Source organism: Topomyia yanbarensis, chromosome 3 (assembly GCF_030247195.1).
Source record: "Topomyia yanbarensis strain Yona2022 chromosome 3, ASM3024719v1, whole genome shotgun sequence".
Classification (NCBI taxonomy): domain Eukaryota; kingdom Metazoa; phylum Arthropoda; class Insecta; order Diptera; family Culicidae; genus Topomyia; species Topomyia yanbarensis.
This window is the reverse complement of record NC_080672.1, coordinates 97,995,577-98,018,649: the sequence shown is the minus strand read 5'-3', so window position 1 is coordinate 98,018,649 and position 23,073 is coordinate 97,995,577. Positions and strand designations below refer to the sequence as shown.

General features: G+C 40.1%; 1 protein-coding gene across 2 annotated transcripts in view; it reads right to left on the bottom strand.

The window, feature by feature from the left end:
* LOC131688261 (protein king tubby 1) overlaps positions 1-23,073 on the bottom strand; it is a 75,807-nt gene that overhangs the window by 11,105 nt on the left and 41,629 nt on the right. Inside the window, exons 2-5 of one of the 2 annotated variants that reach the window (XM_058972449.1) lie at positions 17,538-17,808; positions 10,093-10,512; positions 9,835-10,025; positions 9,637-9,771 (exon numbers count right to left, since the gene is read on the bottom strand). In XM_058972449.1, coding sequence (XP_058828432.1) covers positions 9,637-9,771; positions 9,835-10,025; positions 10,093-10,512; positions 17,538-17,808 — 1,017 coding nt within the window. The remainder of the gene's footprint in view (positions 1-9,636; positions 9,772-9,834; positions 10,026-10,092; positions 10,513-17,537; positions 17,809-23,073) is intronic. The other variant, XM_058972450.1, reaches the window with a different exon arrangement.

Below are 23,073 nucleotides of genomic sequence, written 5' to 3'. Positions count from 1 at the left end.
TGTGGAGTGAAATGAGTTTGCCAAATGAAACAAAAGTGCCTGTGCTACGGGATAACACGATTTCGATCGACTTTAATAAAACTCGTGTTAGACCCACAGTTCAGAAAGTGGAACAATCAGGTTAAGTGAAAATGGAGCTTAATATCGCTGAAGTTACGTACATTCAGCTACATCACGTAAAAAACAGTGTTTTGATCACGTTTAGAAGCTTAGTACAGGCCGAAAACTTAATTGCAAGGAACAACATGCAACACGAGGTCGAATTTAATAACACCAGAATCAAGATCCCCGTGCACATGGAAAACGACATGGTGGACGTGCGTATGCACGATTTGGCCCCGCGCACGAAGGAAGATTACATCAAACGAATCATGTCGCAATATGGAGAAGTAGAATCTATTACGAATGACACCTGGAGAATTTTATTCACCGGCATTCCCAATGGCGTTCGTATTGTGAGGATGCGAGTGGCTAAACCAATACCTTCTTACATGACTATCGAATGCAAATCATCGAAGGATGGCGTGACCTATAAGCAAACAACTCTAATCACATATCCCGGGCAGACTCCAACATGCCAATTCTGTAACCATCTGGCCCACTACGGAAAAACATGCGCCGAAGCAACTAGTCAAAACTCATCTACTACAGCTAACTCTAACAAGCAGCGACACCTTCAGATAAACCAAAAACAATGATCCAATTAACCAATAATGCAGGTACAACGATCCGCTCCCAAACCAACAACTAGCATCGCCAATAAAGAAGCAAATACCGATGAAGACGGATATACAACAGTGACCCGTAATAACAAGAGACAAATAAGAACCTCTGGTCGTGAACAGCAAGAAAGCAGTACCGATGACGACATGAACGGAAACGATAATGCGAGAGAAGGCAGATTGAATGACTACGTCAACAAGATCTGGCAGACCGACATTCTTAAAATTTATTTTTTTTTATTTTTACTTATCGTAAAAAATTAAAAGACCCATGGCCCAGTTGTGTTGCATTGAACCGCTTCAAATAAAACTTTAAATTTAAAAAAACATTGGCGTGTATTGCCGATCAGAACGCAGTAATGCAAATGGCAACATCATGTTACCTGAAGAAGACAAAAAGTTGTCATGCTCCTCTTGTGCATACTACGTTATTTTCAATCCTCTCTTCGGCTTTATTCTGGATAAATATGGCTCTCTTTGCTCACAATAAAGATGGAAATAAATAAGCCACTTTTATCAGGTAGGCAAGACAAGCACCGTGGAACAATATCTACCCGCATTTCCGATTTCCTCGTTCTTTCCTTCTCTCTACACGCTTGATTCCAATTGCTCATCGAAGAGTTACAGCAGAGCATATTTGGATAAATCGAATCGATTAACGCATATTCAGATCAAAGTTAATTTTGCGAATTAGAAACAAAACTGCAATAAGAATTGTTTTGATTATTTTCTTTCACATATCGCTATGAGATTAAGTGGGATCATTTAATTCTTTAATATAAATCAATACCATATTATTACGAAATATTGCCCATTTATCTGTCGTATGTCACGTCAAAGAAAGTGAATAAAGAATAAAATTAGTTTATTTTTGCATTGAATAAATCCAAATAAATGACAATCGGATGTAGATCGGAAAATGCACTATTTTATACATTTTCTCATTTTCACTCCCAGTTCACAAATTGAATCAGAATGTTAACTGCTTACGAATAGCTCCATAAATACTTTAAGCAAATATTAAATAAAAGATTTTAAATATACGCATTTTTCCTACATGAATAAACTCACATAAAACATCCAAATAAAAATATTTCAAAATTGATTGCGAACGCAACTGTGATCAATATATTTGTTTCGATTATTGGCATATGCTTCAATAGTTCTGAACCACCGCTAGTCTACTTATCTACTTTTCCAGAATATACCTTTCCAAAATACACTTTGAGCCGCGAATCCGAAAATAATACGACATAAATTTAAAATACTAACCCGTCAGATTAAAATATTACCTAACTCTAGAAATAATTAAACAAATATATGATTCTGTCAGTTGTTGTAATCATAAATTGATTAAAAGTTTGCTTAAAGTGGACAAATAGTTACAGGGTGTTTGTAAAAATATATTACTAGGATGCTAAGAACTTTCATTTCTGTTTTAACACTCGGAATACCAAGGGGGTAAAAAAAATGGGAACGCTTACTTTGACCGGACATATCTCAGCCGTTACATATTCGATTTTAAATCTGTCTTCACCAATAGAAAGGTATGTCTTTTGTGAACATGTCGAATTGAAATAATAAAAGAATAGAGTTGTCTACCGTAAGTTAGAGTAAAAAGAGTATAACAAAGTCAGTGAGCAAAAAAAATGGGAACGCTTCTTTGACTTGCCATATCTTAGCTGTTTGTTCACCAATTTTAATTCTTTCTTCACCATTGGATAGGTAAATCTTTTATAAAATCAGTGAACAAAGAATGATGGAAAACAAATTTGTATAACCGAAGAAATTGTAAAAACAGTAATTGAGAGTCAGTATAGACGAAATGAGTTTTTCTGTTCAAACAATCGTATCACGACCGTTTGTCAACCAATTTCAATTTTCCTTACACCAATGCAATCCTTAGAGTTTCTAGACTTGTAATATATGCAATAAATAGTAGATTTTCAAAAATTACTATACTTTTTCGAGTTTTTAGGAGATAGGATTTTTACAATGTACGTGGCATACGGTTGATTGAAATTCTTTGCGACTTGTTAGTTTTACGGTTTGAAAATTACCTGTTTACTCAATAGTCCTACATATTATACATGGACATTATTATGTCAAAATGTTTGCACAAACGTGGAGAAACACAATATTGTATGTAAGTTACTAAATAATAGAGTGTGTTAGGACGATTCAGTAAATACTAAGAAGTTCAGAATTTTAAAATATTCGTCATATAACTTTAAATTTGAAGCGATGACCTATACATTTTAATAAACCAATCGATTGTAATTGATGGCGGCTACAATTTCTGAAAAAACACATTTTTATATTTTCTCAAAAAATAGCCAAAAGTGCGTAGAAGTACAGAAATTTCATTTAGTTGGCAAATAACGTCGAATTCAAAGCGATGGCCTATACCTTTTTATATACCACCGATTATAATTGCTTTTGGTTACAATTTCTGGAAGAACAATTTTTATATATTCTCAAAAAATAGACAAAAGTACGTAGAACTACAGTAATTTCATTTAGTTGACAAATAACTTCAAGTATTCAAAGCTATTACCTATGCAATTTATACACCAATCAATTGTAATTGATACAATTCTGCAATTTCTGAAAGAACAAATTTTTATATTTATTTTTAAATAACGTCGAATTCTAAGGGATGATTTATACTTTTTTATACACCAATCGATTGTAATTGATGGCGGCTACAATTATTTAAAGAACACATATTTATATTTTCTCAATAAATAGACAAAATACGTAGAAGTACGGAAATTTGATGTAGTTGGCAAATAAGGTCAAATTCAAAGTGATGGCCTACACTTTTATATATACCAATCGATTGTAATTGATTTCGGCTACAATTGTTGCAAGATAAACTTTTCATATTTTCCCAAAAAAAAACGACAAAAATACGTAGAAGTACAGAAATTTCGTCTGATTTGCACATAACTGCAAATTCAAAGGGATGACCTACACTTTTTTATACACCAACCTATTGTAATTGATAGCGGCTACAATTTCTGAAAAACACATTTTTATATTTTCTCAAAAAATAGCCAAAAATACGTATAAGCACAGAAATTTCATTTAGTGGGTAAAAAACGTCGAATTCTAAGGGATGATTTATACTGTTTTATACACCAATCGATTGTAATTGATGGCGGCTACAATTTGTGAGAAAACAATTTTTATATTTTATCCAAAAATTGACAAAATACAAAGAAGTACAGCAATTTCAAATAGTTGGCATATAACTTTGAATTCATGTAACATAATTTGGGAAATACTGTCTTAACCACTATTCTCATCAGACCTTACTCCCTCCGATTTTTGATCACTGTAGTCATTTCTAAGAGGAAAATATTCATCGGAATAATACCCTCCATATGGTCGCCGATGGATCTTCGGTCTTCAAGAATGAGAAGTATCATATCAACTGGATTGAAAAATTATGCGTTTCATCCAAGACGAAGAGAAACAAAGATGGGAGAATTTGTCACTTTTAAGTGTATTAGTTTTTTTAGTTGTTAAATTAAACATGGAGCTCGGGACCCTGGAAGTAAACATAACCATCCGGACGAGTATGTTTAAAAAATTTCTGACATCAGGATCGGTAACAAAGCCAATTAGGTCATTTGTTTATGTTTTTCTTCTTCATGTTCTCCGATAAAGCAGTTTTATCGAAGGAAAATGATAACCGTACTCATACATAGAAAAATGTGGCCACCTGGCAGTCTTGCATTTCATAGATGTTTAATTATTCGGTTGTATTTGTGGCATCGCCATTTTTGTGATTATGGGTTAAATTTTCAACAGAACCTCATGGCGGGATTTTTTTTTGTTTATAGAGGTTTTAACTTTAGAATCATTCGCCTCTGTTATCGGGTTAGAAGATTCTATTTTAAAAAGATCTCAAAGCCTATGTACGGGGTGCGGAATCGATCCCAGTTGAGCTACGTACAAGGCATTCGATCCCCATGATGAGATTCTCTTTGCCTACTGTTCGACAATCGTCTTGGGGCGCCAGCGGGTGCTCGTGCAGTGAGCCATTCGCGCGACTTCCCGAGGGTTAACTATCAACAGCTGAGATAACAGTATGTCCAGATTTTCCCCTCAAATACACTAAATGAAATTTCTGTACTACGTATTTTTGGCTATTTTTGAGAAAATATAAAAATTTGTTCTTTTAGAAATTGTAGCCAAAATCAATTACAATCGATTGGTGTATAAATTGCATAGGTAATAGCTTTGAATACTTGAAGTTATTTGTCAACTAAATGAAATTACTGTAGTTGTACGTACTTTTGTCTATTTTTTGAAAAAATATAAAAATTATTCTTCCAGAAATTGTAACCAAAAGCAATTATAATCGATTGGTATATAAAAAGGTGTAGGCCATCGCTTTGAATTCAACGTTATTTGCCAACTAAATGAAATTTCTGTACTTCTACGTACTTTTGGGTATTTTTTGAGAAAATATAAAAATGTGTTTTTTCAGAAATTGTAGCCGCCATCAATTAAAATCAATTGGTGTATTAAAATGTATAGGTTATCGCTTCAAATTTAAAGTTATATGACGAATATTTTAAAATTCTGAACTTCTTCGAATTTACTGAATCGTCCTAACACACTCTATTATTTAGTAACTTACACACAATATTGTGTTTCTCCACGTTTGTGCAAACATTTTGACATAATAATATCCATGTATAATATGTAGGACTATTGAGTAAACAGGTAATTTTCAAACCGTAAAACTAACAAGTCGCAAAGAATTTCAATCAACCGTATGCCACGTACATTGTAAAAATCCTTTCTCCTAAAAACTCGACAAAGTATAGTAATTTTTGAAAATCTACTATTTATTGCATATATTACAAGTCTAGAAACTCTAAGGATTGCATTGGTGTAAGGAAAATTGAAATTGGTTGACAAACGGTCGTGATACGATTGTTTGAACAGAAAAACTCATTTCGTCTATACTGACTCTCAATTAATGTTTTTACAATTACTTCAGATATACAATTTTTTTTCCATGATTCTTTGTTCACTGTTTTTATAAAAGATTTATCTATCCAATGGTGAAGAAAGAATTAAAATTGGCGAGCAAACAGCTAAGATATGGCAAGTCAAAGAAGCGTTCCCATTTTTTTCTCACTGACTTCGTTATACTCTTTTAACTCTAACTTACGGTAGACAACTCTATTCTTTTATTTTTTAATTCGACACATTCACATACCTTTCTACTGGTGAAGACAGATTTAAAATCGATTATGTAACGGCTGAGATATGATCGGTCAAAGTAAGCGTTCCCATTTTTTTAGACCCCCTTGGTAGTCCGCGTAACTTTTTACCCCCTTGGTATTCCGAGTGTTAATGTACTTATTATTTTATTTATAAAATTGTAGAAATTTTGTTAGCAAATAAAACCGCTCCAATCTGCATTGATGCATTACAGAAATATATCTATATTCTCTGTCTGCCACAGTGCAAACAAAAATATGAAATATAACACTTGTGAATTTAAAATGAGCATTCTGTCAAAGTTTAATTTTTTATTTGACCTTCGTTTACTTTTTATTTAAGCTTCGCTTAAAAAACGTGTACAATTTTAATTCGCAGACCTTTATTGATCATTAATATTTATTCCAAACTTATGAAAATACGCTTGAAACGAATACAGCTTTTCTCCCCCACGTCGGTATCATGTTCAATTAGAATGACATTCACAGTACATTCTGAATTCAAATTCAAACATTTTAACCAATTTTTAATCAACCTTTAAAATCTCGACAAACATACGATTACGGCTTTAACTGTCAAAATTCTTTTTGAAAGGAAATCACGGACAAACCGTTACTCGCAAATCACAGATGTTGGTAGTAAACAAAAAAGAAAAGTTTTCTCTTCCATTAACTGCTATGAACTGTGTTAAGCCAGTAACGGTTTGTCCGGAGTTTACTTTCAAAGAAAATTTTGACAGTTGGCTTTTAACCCGTAATCATATGTTTTTCGAGAAATAACTAGCATAGCACCAATTACAACCGATGGAATAAAAACATACATATGTATACCAATTTATTTTCTTTTGTGCATTGAATATTATGTTACTATAAAATGCTGTACGTCATTGGCAGTTGGCCACATAAACTATCCAACACGTTAAAGTTCTAAGGCTACAAGTTGACAAAATTGTTCTCAAACGCTATGGATAGAGACATTTGACGAAGCAAAGCTATTTTACTGCAAGAGAATATCGGAATCAAAAACAATTCACCATGTTATCTAATTTACTCATTTTCTTTAACTTGAATTTGTTGTTTTTTGACATTGTCGTGTAACGCAGATCATAACGCAGCTTTATAAATGACAGCATCGTTTGGTTAAAGCTAGGGTTGTGGTACCGGTAATACCGGTACCGATAATCCCGGGAATACCGACCCATTTTTGGTACCGTAATACCGGTACTGAACAAAAGCCAGTACCAGTACTTTCGGTACTATACAATTTTTTATGACAAATATCGGTCTGCAAGATAACGTTTAATTATATTAATTTGCGTTCTAGATAAATCGTTGAGATAACACCTTTGTGTGGGAATGAGGTGGGGCCATCATCATAATAATTCTAGAAGTTAAAGTTTTATTAGCGACATTCTGATTAATTTCCATTATTCACTGGGTGGCGCGTAATAAGACTATGGTCTAAGTCATGTCTGTATTTGGTTTGCTCTTAAACCTTTATCTATAAAAGAACAAACAGCGATTTAGTAGCTAACAGTTTTAGACTTGGTGAACTGCTTGGGGCGATTTGTAATTATTGGTGATCGGAAAATTCAGCAAAACTCCACAGTTTACAGGAAAGCAAGGAGCCTTGATATGCATTAGAGAATAGTAGGCAAAGACATAAAGGTCGAAACCAGAAAAGCAAGAGAGGAAATGCGATTAACCTGCTCGGATTTACTGCCATTCTCGCTTTGATTTACTGTTGTTAATAAGGTTCCATACATTTACCATCTGTTCAAGTCGACGAAAGTCGCACCACTTAGCAGTAATTGATTTCAAAGTGGCCTAGATTTCGAAATAAAAGAAGGTGCCCTATACGAAAAATATCCTCTGTGAAAAGAGTTTTGCCATTCCGAAGCAATTAAAAACAATAAACATTTTTTTATCAGCACAAATCAATCGTCTGAGAATAAGATCATCAGTTTGAGCATTCAATTTCAGTTTGAAGCTTTTTTCGAATTTTTTAAAAAAAATATTCGACTACCGGTACTTTACCGGTACTACCGGTACTGAGGGCTTCAGTACCGTAGTACCGGTTCTCGCCAAAAAGGGTCGGTACTGCGAACCCTAGTTAAAGCTTACCAAATATTTTAGGCCGGTTTAAAAGTTAGTCCGGTTTAAAAACTGTTGGTACGCTTTTGTGCTTACGGCTATGATGAATATAACAAACTATAGCTCGTTCGAAAGGTATTCGTTTAAGCTATTTGAAAATATATATAAAAAGTGCTCATCTATGTTGTCAATTTCGACAGATAATTTCAATAAACTGAAACTGTTTTTTACACATGCAAACGTACGTATCCTGAAAACTAAACATCAGAATCAAAAACAAATTGATAGTGTTCTGTCTGAGTGTTGGTCGTTTTGTTTGAAATTCAGCCATTGGTGAGAAACACGAATGAGAGTTTGTCCAATACACATTCTGACATTGTCCCAAATTGTCGAGCTGAGTCGATTGGTATATAACACTCGGCCCTCCGCGTTTGAGCGAAATCATTTCATTTATAAGAAATGTAAAACGTCCGGGGAACCGATTGCATATATTTAAAAGAACCATACGAAACATGTGAACCCGTTTTACCCTCCTTCTGCCCAAAAACTTGGGTTTCAGTAAAACTACCTATATGAGATCAACATAGTAATTGTAACTCAAGTCCAAATATTGCAAACATCACTGTTTATAACAATCAAGGTCACACAACTTAACACGTGCTATCTAAATAAGACTGTAGTTCTCACGAGTAACATAAAAAACGATCGGTCTAGGTTCAGTAATAAATTCTTACCTAATTATATTTATTTTCATTTTGCACCGTGTCGCTAATGGTCGTGTCGGTAAGAAACAGTACGGACAAATTTAAATAGAAAACTTGACTTACCCTGCTATAACACGCAACTGGACAAACTACGACCGTGAACCCTAATGCCATGTAGATTGGGTCACACCGACGTCGTGGGCATAGAGAATTTTGGTATTGCCATGCGACGCGTTGTGCGGTTTGTCAATTAAGGCCTAGATATAAAGGTTTAGATGTAAGTAACACATAAAACCACGATGTCAATGAAAAATCGTCAGTCCGAATAAAAGCTGGTTTTAATAAAAATCTGCCTTCCTAATGACTACCCATAATCGTCTTACTGAGATCAATTTTACAGAGTTCTCCTGTATCTCCCGGAAAAGTACTACATGCTCATAACCGATTACTACCCCGCTTTAAACAGGGATAGTAGCTGAACAGTTGGAAATGATACTATGTGGTACTTAACATTCCGGATTTCCGTGGCTCCCCTGACGCAAGGACACACCTTCTGCCTGTTTCGCAAACGATAAAGACATATTATAAAAGGACAGTCCTCCAGACGCGAAAAGAAAACCATTAAAGCGACTAACCAAACCACCCACCACAACTCCCATCAGCTGAAAGCAAACTGACTTTCAACCACGTTCTCGCTTCTTCACTTGACTTCCACCTGAGCAAACACGCAGAAGTAATAAATTTCCGGTCTTATGCCATCGCCAGCGGCTGACAACGTGTTCACCGTAGAGCACGTGCTTCCCATCAGCAAAAGTAATGGCGGAAAGGAAATGCGGGAAGAAGTACATGCACTGCTGCTACTACACTCACCTTTGACTTCCAACTGTCGAGCAGTCCCTGATGATTGTCTGCTGAACTGATCTTCACCCTTTGGTCGTCTTCCGTCATGCCTGGCAGGAGAACGGTCATATTGCGAGGTCCTTTAAATCCTAGAATATTGGTGTCCTAAAAATAAACGAGATTTTAATTGTTCGTCGTTTTCCTACGAATCCTGTTTGGTTCACTCACGTAGATAACTACCGCCAGATCTAGCCGTGGATTAGCGAGATCTTCCTTCTTCCCATTGTCGTACACGAAAAACGTCGTGCCGAACACATTGGACCGGAGCTTCCCCACGAACCCATCTGCCTGGCGTGATAAATCAGTCGGGTCACAGCTAACGATGTAATTTGATGTTTTACTCTTTTTACGTTTTCTCCCTGCAAAAAAACGATACCACGAATTAATATGACTAGTTTGAAAGAATGTTCCAGACATAATTCTAACCCGCTAAACAAAACAGCTTCTTTCCATAGTCTCGCTCCAGGTGTAGATAATAGATCGGGAACAGCCCCCGATCCATACCCTTCCGGTCCCGCGTGATTCGACACTTATACAGTACTCCCTGAGGTGCCGGTTGCGTCACCCACTGTTCCATCGGTCCGTTAACGTCCCCCTCGGTATCATTGGGGCCACTGCTGGCCTGAGGCGAGGAATGTTCTATACTTTTAAGGTTACTACTGCTACCGCCGTGATGGCTGTTGTTGTTCAAGGCAGGTGAGATTGGTGCCGAATGGGCCAGGTGTTCACTGTGCCGGTCGAAGCTGTTCTGTGTCGGAAGTATGTCCACCGGGGTACTTTCCTCGTCCTCGCTGTCCTGTGACGAAGGAGTCAGCTTTTCCAGCGCTGCGGAAACATGCGGAACATCTGTCGTTATTGGACGCAAATTTCCAGTTACATAAATCAACATTCAAATGAATAATAATAATTTACATATCGTTGGTAGCTTCAGGCATAAATCAGTGGTCGGCAAGCTACGGATTGCAGTATTTAGGTGGTAACAACGAAAGGCTGAAGAAACGAAAGGGATGGCACGGATGAATGCCTGCAGCTGATATAGGCACTTTAATGGAGACGCGTGGTTAGTGGTTTTGAAAATAATTGTGAAACTACCATGCGTTTGCACAAAACCAGAAAAGATGTGGGTAGAGGTTTAAGCACTTAGACCCATAATCAACAGGAAAATGTCTACAGTACCAGAATCAATCGAATTTTTTGTAGGGTGGATGTACCAATAGTCGCATACTTAAGGAAAACTTTTGCTAAGAAATCGATTACTAGACCTATGGGCAATGTTAATACACTAAACGAAAGCTTTCAATCCCTACTTTATAGAAAAAATACAAATTGGTTTAATAAACAATTTATGTATTCAAAACCGATTGTACCACTATAGGAACACATGTACCAATAGTTGTGCAATCGCTAATTTCGGTTCCTATTGCCGCAAATCCCATTGATTTCTTATGGGACTTGCAACTATAGGTACATTAGATCAACTATAGGTGCAAGGGAGCACAAAATTCGAAGAAAATCAATCTTTTCAATAGTTATTTGAACAAATTTCAAGGATAACAATTTTATTGTCGCTCAATTTTAGTGCGATGAATCGACAAAAAAATATTTGTTGATGGTTGGTATCTTAGTTAGGCGTACAACCCACTACTGCAAGTATTGGTACACCTCAACTATAGGAGCACCCACCCTACATCGCAATTACTTCTATAACTCCTTTGTTACAAGATCTCGATTCTTTGCGTCAACAAAAATTTTCGTGTTATGCCTAAGTTTTCGTGCACTACAGTCGTGTACCACGTAAACTAGCTTTGGCATTAGAGTGACAAGAAAAAATGACCCCTATCGGCCCATCCCTGAGTCAATTCCTAGTCCCACCAGAAGTACTTGCTCCAAATTTGAAGCAAATCGGACAAGTCTAGCTACCGGACCAACAAGCCTGAAAATTGTATGGGTTTTTTCGACAATTTGCATAGAGAAAACCAACTAGCTCGCATTTTCGCCGCTAGGTGGCATTGTATGCATCGTATTATTACTGTAAGTGAAAATAAGAAAAATAATTTAATTGTCAACAGCTTTGTCAAAGACTGCTAGTCAATCCGTCTTCTTTAAATGAAGTTATTATGCTTTTAGCGAAGTAATGTCTAAGTCAGATCTGCATGGTGCCTAGCAGTGCCAATGAGGTATATATAGGTGTAGCAGAACACACGGTTTGCTAGTGTTGGTAACCAAAAATATGTAAACAATCCAGAAGCACAACGGGTCGACGTCATAGCGTTCACACGATTTAATGGGAGCGGAACGACCGGTATGACGAAAGCAAGTCGATTCATTATGTGATCACTCACACCACTCATGTAAGATTCATCTTACGAATACCAAAGTGCCATTTTCACCATACCTGTATATACTACATTGTAGCATTTTTCATGGTTGTGTATCAGCACTCGATTCGCATGAACTAAACATTTATGTAAAATAATGGTTTGGGTTAGCTCAATAGTATGTTCAGAAGTGTAACCCGCCAGGGTAACAATTTAGCACTGGGTGGAAATATACCTATTTGTGGGTATACACTCCGTAGAGTGTATTTGTTGACGTGTAAAATTATGCTCACCGCTGTTCGGTACCGTTCACTTTTTCATGTAAATTTTGTTCATTTTCGCGTATGTAAACGGTTTTGTTCGTGCAGCTAGGTTAGATAATTTTTGTTTTGTTTTTGTAAATAAGTAACATAGGGATTAGATAGGCTACCGCTCTCTTTATGCTGAAAAATGTGTGCTGATAATGCTACGGATCGGCGATGACAGCTATGCGGCGGGGCGGTTGGTGTTTGTTTTGGTCGTGAAGAAGGCGGCCATCGTATAAAAATGAGAAAGTGACGAACCACGAAGGATAAACAGACGTCCGTGAACAAGTTTCTTCGGGACATTTCCCCGCCACTAGAAAGTGACGGACCACGACCAAGATCAGACGTCCAGAATATTTAATTTGCTTTCGAGACAGTTTCCCGCCACCGTAACTGTTTAGTTCTGTGCGCTCGTGTGACAGTGAAAATCCTGTCAAAAGGTGCCGGCCCGTGGTCCGGGTGCTCTTTGTTTTGTGGTGCTGCATCGCAGCCAGTGCAAAGGAGTTTTCGCTTTCCCGGCTAACCGTTAAGGATCCGACGCACCCGCCCCTCTAGCTGTAGAGGATAAATCGAACGAGCCTTGCTCTCCTCTACAGTCAACAGTCAAGGAGAGAGGAGCAGGTACCACGACGGCTTCACTTGGGAAGAACACTGCGATGTCTTCCGGGATTCCTTGCGGGGAGCAAGGGAATCCGGTGATTCGTCACCAACGTCACTAGGGAGGTTCCAACAAAAGAGCCAAGCTCACCTCTCTAGCTAATTGTTAATGGCCACTGCCGGAGCAGCCAACGTGAATACGGAGAACTCGGCCGTTGTTGTCCCGGCCGGTCGGAAGAAACCATCCACCTTTCCGCCCGCGGCAGTGACTCACCAGCAGCAGCAGTGAAGTGGAGTGAAAGTGGAAATTAAAGTGAGTAAATTTAGATTTGTTTGTTTACCTTTTTGTTTGTATACGAAAGCCCGAAATACTGTAAAGGCACCTAGGCTGCCCTGAAAAAAAAGGGTCCGACGGGCAAACAAGAATCCGAGTACTTGCCAAACCCCTACTTATAGAAGAATTATAGTAAATAACACGAGGTATGTTTTGGTTAGAAAATTTTTGTTTCACCTGTGACCGCATAGAGGGGCCATCCTGCAGGATTCCGTAGTCAGTGAAAAACGCACATAGATAGAGCAACCCATCGTTTAGCGCAGCTGCAACCAACTCTAACCCGAGCGAGCCCGAAGTAGTCTAAGCCGACATAAGAGAATGGACGCACTGAATCAGCGAGACGAGACTCTGGCAGGTGTGCCGTGGTTGGCGTGTAAATATCGGCGATGGTACCATCCGACGAGTAATTCCGTCAACGGGTAGTCACGTGGTAATATGTTCGGGAACTTGAAATGGTATGTAACAAATGGAACGGTGCCGATACGACTGGAGACCCGCATCACACTATGCTCATCCAGAAAAGGTGTCAGTTTGTAAACGGGACTTGTTTTCTCGATATTCCCTTTGAAGTTCTCGTTTCGATGCGTAAGCACCGCTACTTCGTCCGAGTATACTGAGGCTTGCACTAAACGCCAGAGACTGTTTCCGGCCCACTGCAATTCCTCTTGCTTCGGGATACCCGCTACTTCTGGATTCGATGACGGCAGTTAACACCGAAGCGACGGTCGTAAGCTACCGCTCTCAGCAGACGCTCCCATTTGGAGAAGTTTCTTCAACGGATGACGTCATCGACGATCAGCTCTCGATGTATTAGGCAAGGCCGCAGCTCTTCTTCCGTCTCCGGCGGTTTTCTTGATGTCCTTTTCGGCCATTCCACTTCTTGCAAGTATAGGAAATCGGAACCAACGCGAATGGACATCTGTACTAGGACCTTTTCCCCACTTGGTGGCTACGTCGGCTACATTTTGTCGTGAAGGGAGCCACCTCCACTCGATGGCTTCCGTCTTGCTAAGGATCTCGTCAGTGTTGGGACTGATTCCAATCCAGGGTTGTTTCTGAGTCTATCCACATTATTCGTCGACAAATAGGAAACGCATGATATTCGCAGACTGCCTTTGCCAGTCTTGCCCATAGCAGAGCACCCATCAGCTCCAGACGAAGTACTGATAAAGCCTTTAATGGCGCCACCTTTGCATGAGCTATAACGTATACGTTACCGTTTATCACTGCCCGAAAGTAAGCAATAGACGCGTAAGCTTCCTCGCTGGCGTTGGTAAAGACGTGTAGTTCAATTGGCCCGATTTCTGCGGCTGAATACCTGGGAAAATAGGCCCTTTGGAGTCTGATCCGACCCAAACCCTTGAACAGTGTGATCCATTTTGGCCAGCGCGTCCGAATCGTTTCAATCACCTCGTCGTCCCACTCGGTTATGCGGCGCCAAGTGTTTTGGATAATCATTCGACCTTAAACGGTAATATGTGATAGCAGCCCTTGGGAGTAAATAACACTGCGCAAGATATTTCGCTTCGTCGGAGAGAATCTGTGCAACTGCAGCTCGGCTGTGAAAGCTAGGACATCTTCTTCGGGTAGCCACAGTAGACCCAATACTCTTTCCGCTTCACTCTCCGCGCCGACGCTTATAACCTTCGCTTGTGGTTGATTGGACTCTCCGACCTGTTGCAGCAGGGTTTTCGAGTTCGAATGCCAATTCCTTATCACGAATCCTCCACGTGTGTGTATCTCCTCAACTTCTAAAGCAACCTTAATTGCCTCTTCTTCCGTGTCGAAACTGTCGAGGTAGTCATCTACATAGTGTTTCCTCAGAACGGTCATCGCAGTCCGGGGCAAAGCGGCTTCATGCTCTATAGCATTCAGGTTCCTTATATATTACGCTTGGCATGGAGAGCAGGTGGCTCCAAATCTACCAACGTCGATCGCGAACGTTTTCACCGGAAACGATGGATGTTCACGGTAGAGAAAGCGCTGGCAATGTTCATCTTGTTGGCGTATTCTGAACTGGTGAAACATTTGTTTCAAATCTGCACAAACTGCTACCGACCGCTCCCGAAAGCCGCAGAGCACTGCTGCGAGGTGTGCTAGTAGATCCGGACCTTTGAGAAGCACGGCGTTCAAAGAAGCATCTCCGAATTTTGCCGCGGCATCCCACAACAGTCTGATATTGCCCGGCTTCTTGTTATTTCTCACTGGTAAATGCCATACCTTTCCTGGGCCAGTAGACTTCAGCTCTCAGGGAGTAACTTCGTGGATGTAGTTGTTCTTCAGATACTCGCCAATTTGGCGCTGCACGCTTTCTCGTAATTGAGGATCCTTGTTCATTTTCCCCTCGAAACATTCCAGGCGGCGCATGGTCATAGGAAAACTATTGGGAAATTGCACTCCGCCATGACGCCACAACAGCCCCTTCTCAAATCCATTTGAAATCCTTTTGGTCGTCCCTTCCAGGATGTGGCGGGCTCGTTTATCTTCCTCCGACTCCTGGCCTTTGTCTGCCGACACGCCTACATTTTCGACTGTGAAATGACGCTTAACTAGATCGTGTAACTCTTGATCAGCTGTACATCTGTCTTGACAATCACAAATATGTAGAGTGTAGTTAGCTGAATTAGCGCCATCTTCAGTATTTCCGTAGATTGACCAGCCCAGACGAGTCTTGGTCGCCAGAGGATCGCCTAGTTGACCCTCGCGTACTTTTAACGTTTGCTATTAAACCAGCATTATTCGATCTAATTAAGATGCCAGGTTAAACTGATTCGTAGCTGGCGACCGATAAGCCTCGCAGATGCGCGTATTTCCGTGCTAATTCTTCATCCTTCCTCGGAAGGTTCAGCCTAGCTATTGTCCTCGTGTCATTCAAGGAAAACCGTTCGTTCTTTCCCAGACCGGAAACATCTTTGCAAATACGCTGTGAGTTAGGTTCCTGACGAGTCACGTTACTGGTCCAAGAGGGGAGCTGCTTCTCCGTCAATACCCAATAGGGCATTGCAAAAACAATTTTTTTTAATTATCAAAGCCCCCCTCTAATATTGTGACAAATATTAAAGTAAGCTCAGATACCAAATTTCACATCATTTGGACAACTCTAGACTACTGCCCACTTTGCTTGAATTTTTTTGAAATTGGTACTATGGGAAAATATGGAGGAAAAATTTATATTAAATGCTATAACTTTTGAAGTAGCACTCAGAAAATTACAATTCATTCCTCCGTTTAAAGGAAATAACCTTAGTGTTTGAATGGCAATACTTATGTTTCTCGAAAAATATGGGAAAGTGGGGAAACAGGTCATTTTGTCCCCAAAATCCCATATATTTAAAAATTTGTCTACTTCGTGATGCAAAACATACACATATTGCAGTTTTTATGTGAAAAAATCTCAGAAATCTAACGGAACCTTCTGGACCTTTTTCCGAATGCGACAAGTTGGGGTTATAGGGCTTTTTGTCATTGTCAACTTGAGTCCAAAGTCGTCCTTTGGAAAACAGTTAAAAATCGATATGCAAACTTGGGAGAAAAAACTACGAAATCACTTGAAAACATGGACAATTGTAAGAGAGCACAAAAATATTTCTGCACACTTCGGTATACCATAAAAATTCGCTTATGGTCGTAATAACAGATGTCAGTAGCGTATGACATGAAAACTGTACTTTGCCTGCCTAACCTCGACCCTCATTAGCAGAAGACAAAAATTAAGCCCACACGATATTAAGCCTGTTCTAATGACCCTGCCACTTCTAGTTTTCCGATCTGTTTACTTCACATCTTTGCTCTCACATATCGCTCTAATTTCCATAACTTTCCCTACCCAGTAATCTCTAGCTAATTGAATGTCGTTAAAATGTAAAAAATATGCTTTGATAGTTTGCCACTATTTTCCACAATACTCACCTATCCCTACGCAAAGCATAGCAGTCACAAATGAGAAAGTGAATTGAAGAACAAGTAGTAACATAGACGTGTTTAAATAAGAACATTAGAACAAAGTCTGGAATTCCATCACCATTATGAAAAACACTACCCTTCAGCACAATAACTAAATCTAGTCAAAACAAAATGTAAATTCTTCTTTCTCTGTACGTAGAACAAAATACCAAGAAAAAAGATTGTGTCTGTTTCAATCTAACCACACCGACTATAAGTATCATCGATAGGCTACTGCCTACTGGATACAAGTGGCTCGAAAAAAACCGCTTTTACCATCTTAGCAAACCATCTCCAGTTACCAACTAAATATTGACCACCGATATAAATGCTCAACAGAGCACCACAGCTCGCACCCGGTAAACCGATACTTACCATCGCTGTACGGCGAGGTCGGTGTCGTCGTGATCGATGTGCTTCCGGTTGTCGGGGCATTACTGCTGGTAATTGCCGCCACCGGTGGTGTGCTGATGATCTGGTCCGGATTGCTGGGCGACATCATAAACTGCATCGGGCCGTCGTATGCATGCACTTCGCGTCCGTTTCGATTCACTGCCGACATAGGTCGCACTAGCTGTAGATCACTTGCCTGTACCATCCCGGGCGTTGCTCGTTTCTGTCTGATATAGGCTTCCATCAGTTGGCGCTGCGGAAGATGATCCGATACAGAGCGAGAGAGAGAGAAAGAGAAAAAGAAGACGTGTCTGAGATAATTCGACCATTTAGTTGGCAGTGTACATATTTACACGACGTATTAGCACATTAGCAACTTTTCTTATGGGGCGTTGTTGTTAGCTGAAATCTTTGCTAATTGGTACCAATGAAAAACAAACCTCCTATTTGTGTTAGTCCAAAAATTGAGCACTTCCGAGATAATTGTGCAAACGGAAATGATACACCGAAAAGCTTTCAAAATTATGTGCTAACATTTATTAAAGCGAATCTGAATAACAGCTTGGAAGATGTTAAACTCTGTAGTGCAGGATCTTCTTTACACTTTCTTGCAGTAATGCAACTGCGAATCCGGATTTTAGGTTCTCCATACATGATTTCCCCAATCTTTCCCATCAGGAATTGATGAAAGGACAATTCACGGCGTACCATTCAAGTTAGTCGCCACTGATTCCTGAAAATGTATTATTTCACTTTCTACAATCGAATCTCAGATTCAACGCGCTTAGTTTCAACATAATATGCATTGATATCTAGGATTTCAACAGTCGGTAATCTGTAAACGAAATAGAATATTGATTTAAAGAAAAAATGTGGCGTTTTTCTAAGTCGGAAGTCGACTCTGACCAGTTGCATTATATTAGAAACATTTGAGAACAACACTAAACGAAACAATGTAATATTGTAATTCCCGTAGTTTAAATCTGAAATTCAAATTTTGAATTTCTTCGAAAAATAGGCAACACTAATTTTTTTTCCTGAATATGATATTTTTGTTCAAGTCATGATTTGTTTTAACTTTTGAAGTTTATTAAATTCAACATTTTTCAATCACTCGGAAACAATTCGATGCATAGAAAAAATTATTAAATAATAAAAGTGGCGTTTTCGTAAGCGTTAACCAGAAATTATTTGTCTTCTTTATTTTGTTTTTTAACTTAATTGAATGTATTCTGTAATTGTTATAAACAAATTGAATTTTTAAAGGTTGGACCTTTTTTTTCTATTTTTAGAGTAGCTCTCAAAATACTTTGCGAGATATTACAATTACAAAAATACAACTTTACACAAAACGCCCTGTGATAGACCTATCTCGATATCTCGTAGAGTACAGAAATTTTTACCAAATCTTCCCAATATAGAAAAAATTAAAAAAAATCGTTTGTTCAACTTTTTAAAAAATTCTATTTATTTCTAACAATTGCAGACAGAATACATAAATTAAATAACAAACATTACAGACATGTTTGCGGAGAGCTCATGCGAACACGCAACTTTTATTATTTAATTTTTTTCTTTCATCGAATAGTTTCGTGTTATTATGCTCTATTATGCTATATTTATACCGAGTTATGCGTGATTGAAAAATTTTCAATTCATATGCATCAAAAATTCAAAAAATCATTATTTGAAAAAAGAATGTCTGTACGTCTGTTTGTCTGTTTTTCATATGTGTTGATAGCCGGTGTTCTTACAAGTACACTCATATTATTTTCAAACCGTAATTGTTCTTTTCTGACTTTTGAATTTAAAAAAAACTGTTTTAATCCACCTAGCGGTGCAATTGTGCCTTTCTCATTTCCTCAAACTATGACTCCATGGCCGATTATGTTCAATATAATTGGGGATATGTCTATCACATTCTTAATATACTTTGCAACACACGCTCGCCAGCCACGGACCTGAAGAGCTACGTATAGGGGGGTCCCCCTTTCTTCCCCATCTACGCCCCCGTAAAATCCATAGATACTATACCAGTCGAAAAAATTAGGTTGACGATTTTCAGAGTGATTGCATAACCTTTCTATATAAGAAAGGCCAAAATGTGCCAAAATACAAAAAAGTCAACCTTTGTCAATTTTTTTCGAGAAATCAACAAATTTCGACGTTTCTTGCATTTTAAAGACATTTGGCATAAAACATAAAAATTCGATTTTTAAATTTTCCTCTACTCCCCCCATTGAACACTATTCAGTTCCTACTTTTATGAGCTCAGAAACCGTCGTAGGTGGCCAATGTCAAAGCGACTTTGGGGTATCAGACTGGCAAATCCAAAAAATTTTGCACGCATTTTAAAAAGTTTTGCATAATTTAGATGTCATAGTGGTATTAGTTTATATGGAGAAATTTCTTAACCACTCTTAAACCCGTAACTCCGGAACCGGATTTCAGATCGACACATTATTAAATATCAGCCGATGGGAAGACTAATTTGAGACTAATCGGTTCAGCCATCTCTGAGAAACAGAGGTGACATTTTTTTCCACATACACACATACATACACACGGGGGACTGCAGGGATAGGAAAGACAGGAGTCTAGGGGCTTAACTAACCGAGAAAAGCTTCAAATGTTTAGGCTTTGGACATTTGGCAGGGGCTTGCAAAGACCCGGACAGATCCGGGATGTGCTGGAAATGCGGAAAGACGGGCCATCTTGCGAGAGACTGCACGCAGAGGCCGAAGTGCTTGCTTTGCACCCCAGCGGACGGAAACGACCATCAAACGGGTGGCTTTAAATGCCCTGCCTACAAGAAGGCGACTGCAGGCCAACGGTAATGGAGATGATCCAGATAAACCAGAATCACTGTGACACCGCACAGCAACTTTTATGGCAGTCTACGGCAGAAACGATGTCGCTTTGATCGCAGAGCCTTATCAAGTCCCCCCTAATAACGGTAATTGGGTGGCGGATAGATCAGGAACCGCTGTGATACAAGTTATGGCCAGATTCCTCATCCCAGAAGTGGTAGAACGCTCATATGAGGGTTTCGAGATAGCCAAAATCAACGGCGTCTTCGTGTGTAGCTGCTACGCTTCGCCAAGGTGGACAGTAGAGCAGTTCAGCCTAATGCTGGAGCAGTTAACCGAGCAGTTAATCGATCGGAAGCCAGTAGTCATTGGTAGTGACTTAACGCCTGGGCTGTGGAATGGGGCAGTAGAGTAACCAACGCAAGAGGGTGTATCCTGCAGGAAGCTCTAGCGAAGTTAGACGTACGATTCTGCAATGAAGGTTCTGTTAGCACATTTCGGAGAGACTGGAGGGAGTCTATCATCGACGTCACATTCTGTAGTCCTTCATTGACAACAAACATGGATTGGAGAGTGTGCGAAACGTATACGCATAGTGACCACCAGGCGATTCGCTATCGTATCGGTCAACGGAACCTCGTGGCAGTACGGAGAAGGATGACCGGCGAACGAAAGTGGAAGACCTTCAACAAAGACCTCTTAGTTGAGGCACTTCGGCCGAACGGCAGGACCGAGAACGTGGATGCGGCTGACCTAACAAGAATGATTATAGCGGCTTGTGATACCACAATGCCGCGAAAATTGGAACCACGCAACAAACGGCGTCCAGCTTACTGGTGGAACGAGACGCTTAGTACGCTACGCGCTGCCTATGGCAGAGCCAGAAGGCGGGCTCAAAGAGCAAAGTTCGGAACCAGATAGAGAAGAGCGTAAGGCAGCGTTTCGGGAAGCTAGGGCCGCTTTAAAACGAGAGATCAGACTTAGCAAGTCAGATTGCAACAAGGAGCTATGCCGAGAAGTAGACGCCAATCACTGGGGTGACGCATACCGAGTCGTGATGGCAAAAATTTTTGGGCTCGACGACACCAGCCGATATGTGCCCGAACAAGCTGAAGATAATCGTCGAGGGTCTTTTCCCGAAGCACGATCCAACTGTATGGCCACCGACAACGTACGGCGAAGAAGAAGGAACAAACACGGATCGGCAAAGGACTAACGACGAGCTATCAGAAGCATCGAAGCGCCTGAAATCAAAGAAAGCCCCTGGTCCGGATGGAATACCAAACGTGGTACTGAAAGCTGCGATCCTGGCATATCCGAACATGTTCAAGATAGTGCTGCAGAAGTGCCTAAATGAATGCAACTTCCCCGAAATGTGGAAGGTCCAGAAGCTGGTGTTACTGCCAAAGCCAGGGAAGCCTCCTGGCGATCCGGCCATGTACAGGTCCATATGCCTGCTGGATACACTCGGATACTCCTGGAAAAGATCATTCTTAACAGGTTAACGAAATTCACAGAAGGTGAGTGCGGACTGTCCAAGATGCAGTTCGGTTTCCGCAAAGGAGCATCGACAGTGGATGCAATTGGGACAGTGCTCGAGAGTGCTGAGAAGGCATCTAAACAGAAGCGAAGAGGAGATCGATACTGCGCTGTGGTCACGATAGATGTGAAGTACGCGTTCAACAGTGCGCCAACAGGGAATCCATCGCCGTAGCGCTGCATAGAATGAGGGTTTCAGAGCAGAGTGCAGCTGTACGAGACGAGCGAAGGGCAGAAGTCAATGCGAGTCACAGCGGGCGTTCCTCAGGGTTCCATTCTCGGTCCAACGCTTTGGAACGGGATGTACGATGGGGTTTAAACGCTGCAGCTATCTAGGAAAGTGAAAATCGTGGGTTTCGCGGACGACGTGTCACTAACGGTGATGAGTGAGACACTTGAAGAAGTGGAGGTGTCGGTGAGGGAGACAATAGACGCGATCAAGAGCTGGATGAACAGGGTTAAGCTACAAACAGCTCACCACAAGACGGAGGTATTGTCGGTGAGTAACTGCAAAGCGGTTCAGCGGATGCAGATCGACGTCGGAGGGAGGGTGATTGCATCGAAGCGTGCACTGAAGCAATTGGGAGGGATAATCGACGACCGATTGAGCTTCAACAACAACGTTAACTACGCCTGTGAAAAGTCGGTGAAGGCAACGAACGCAATAGCGAGAATCATGCCAAACGTCGGCGGCCCGAGAAGCAGCACGAGACGTCTGCTATCTACTGTTTCGTCATGGATACTCCGATATGGAGTTCCTGCCAAGCCAAGCGGAACCATGAAAAGCTAAACAGGACATTCCGGCTGATGGCCGTACGAGTCGCGAGTGCCTACAGAACAATATCGTCGAAGGCAGTATGCGTTATCGCCGGGATGATCCCCATGTTTGCGTTATCGCAGGAATGATCGATGCTTGGAGCGATTGCATAACGAAGTGCACTCTTCGCAAAAAAAACTTTTTTGCGATTACGTCAAATCTCTACGTTTTATGCATTTTCAAAGTCATTTGACACCAAATCTACAAACTAAACTTTCAAATTTTCTTTTACTCCCTCCTTTGAACATTTTACAGTTCCTGCGCATATGGAATCTAGAACCATCGGAGGTGGTCAATGTGGTCAAGGTGACTTTGGTTGTTCATTATTGCTCTAGACTGCCAAATCCAAGTA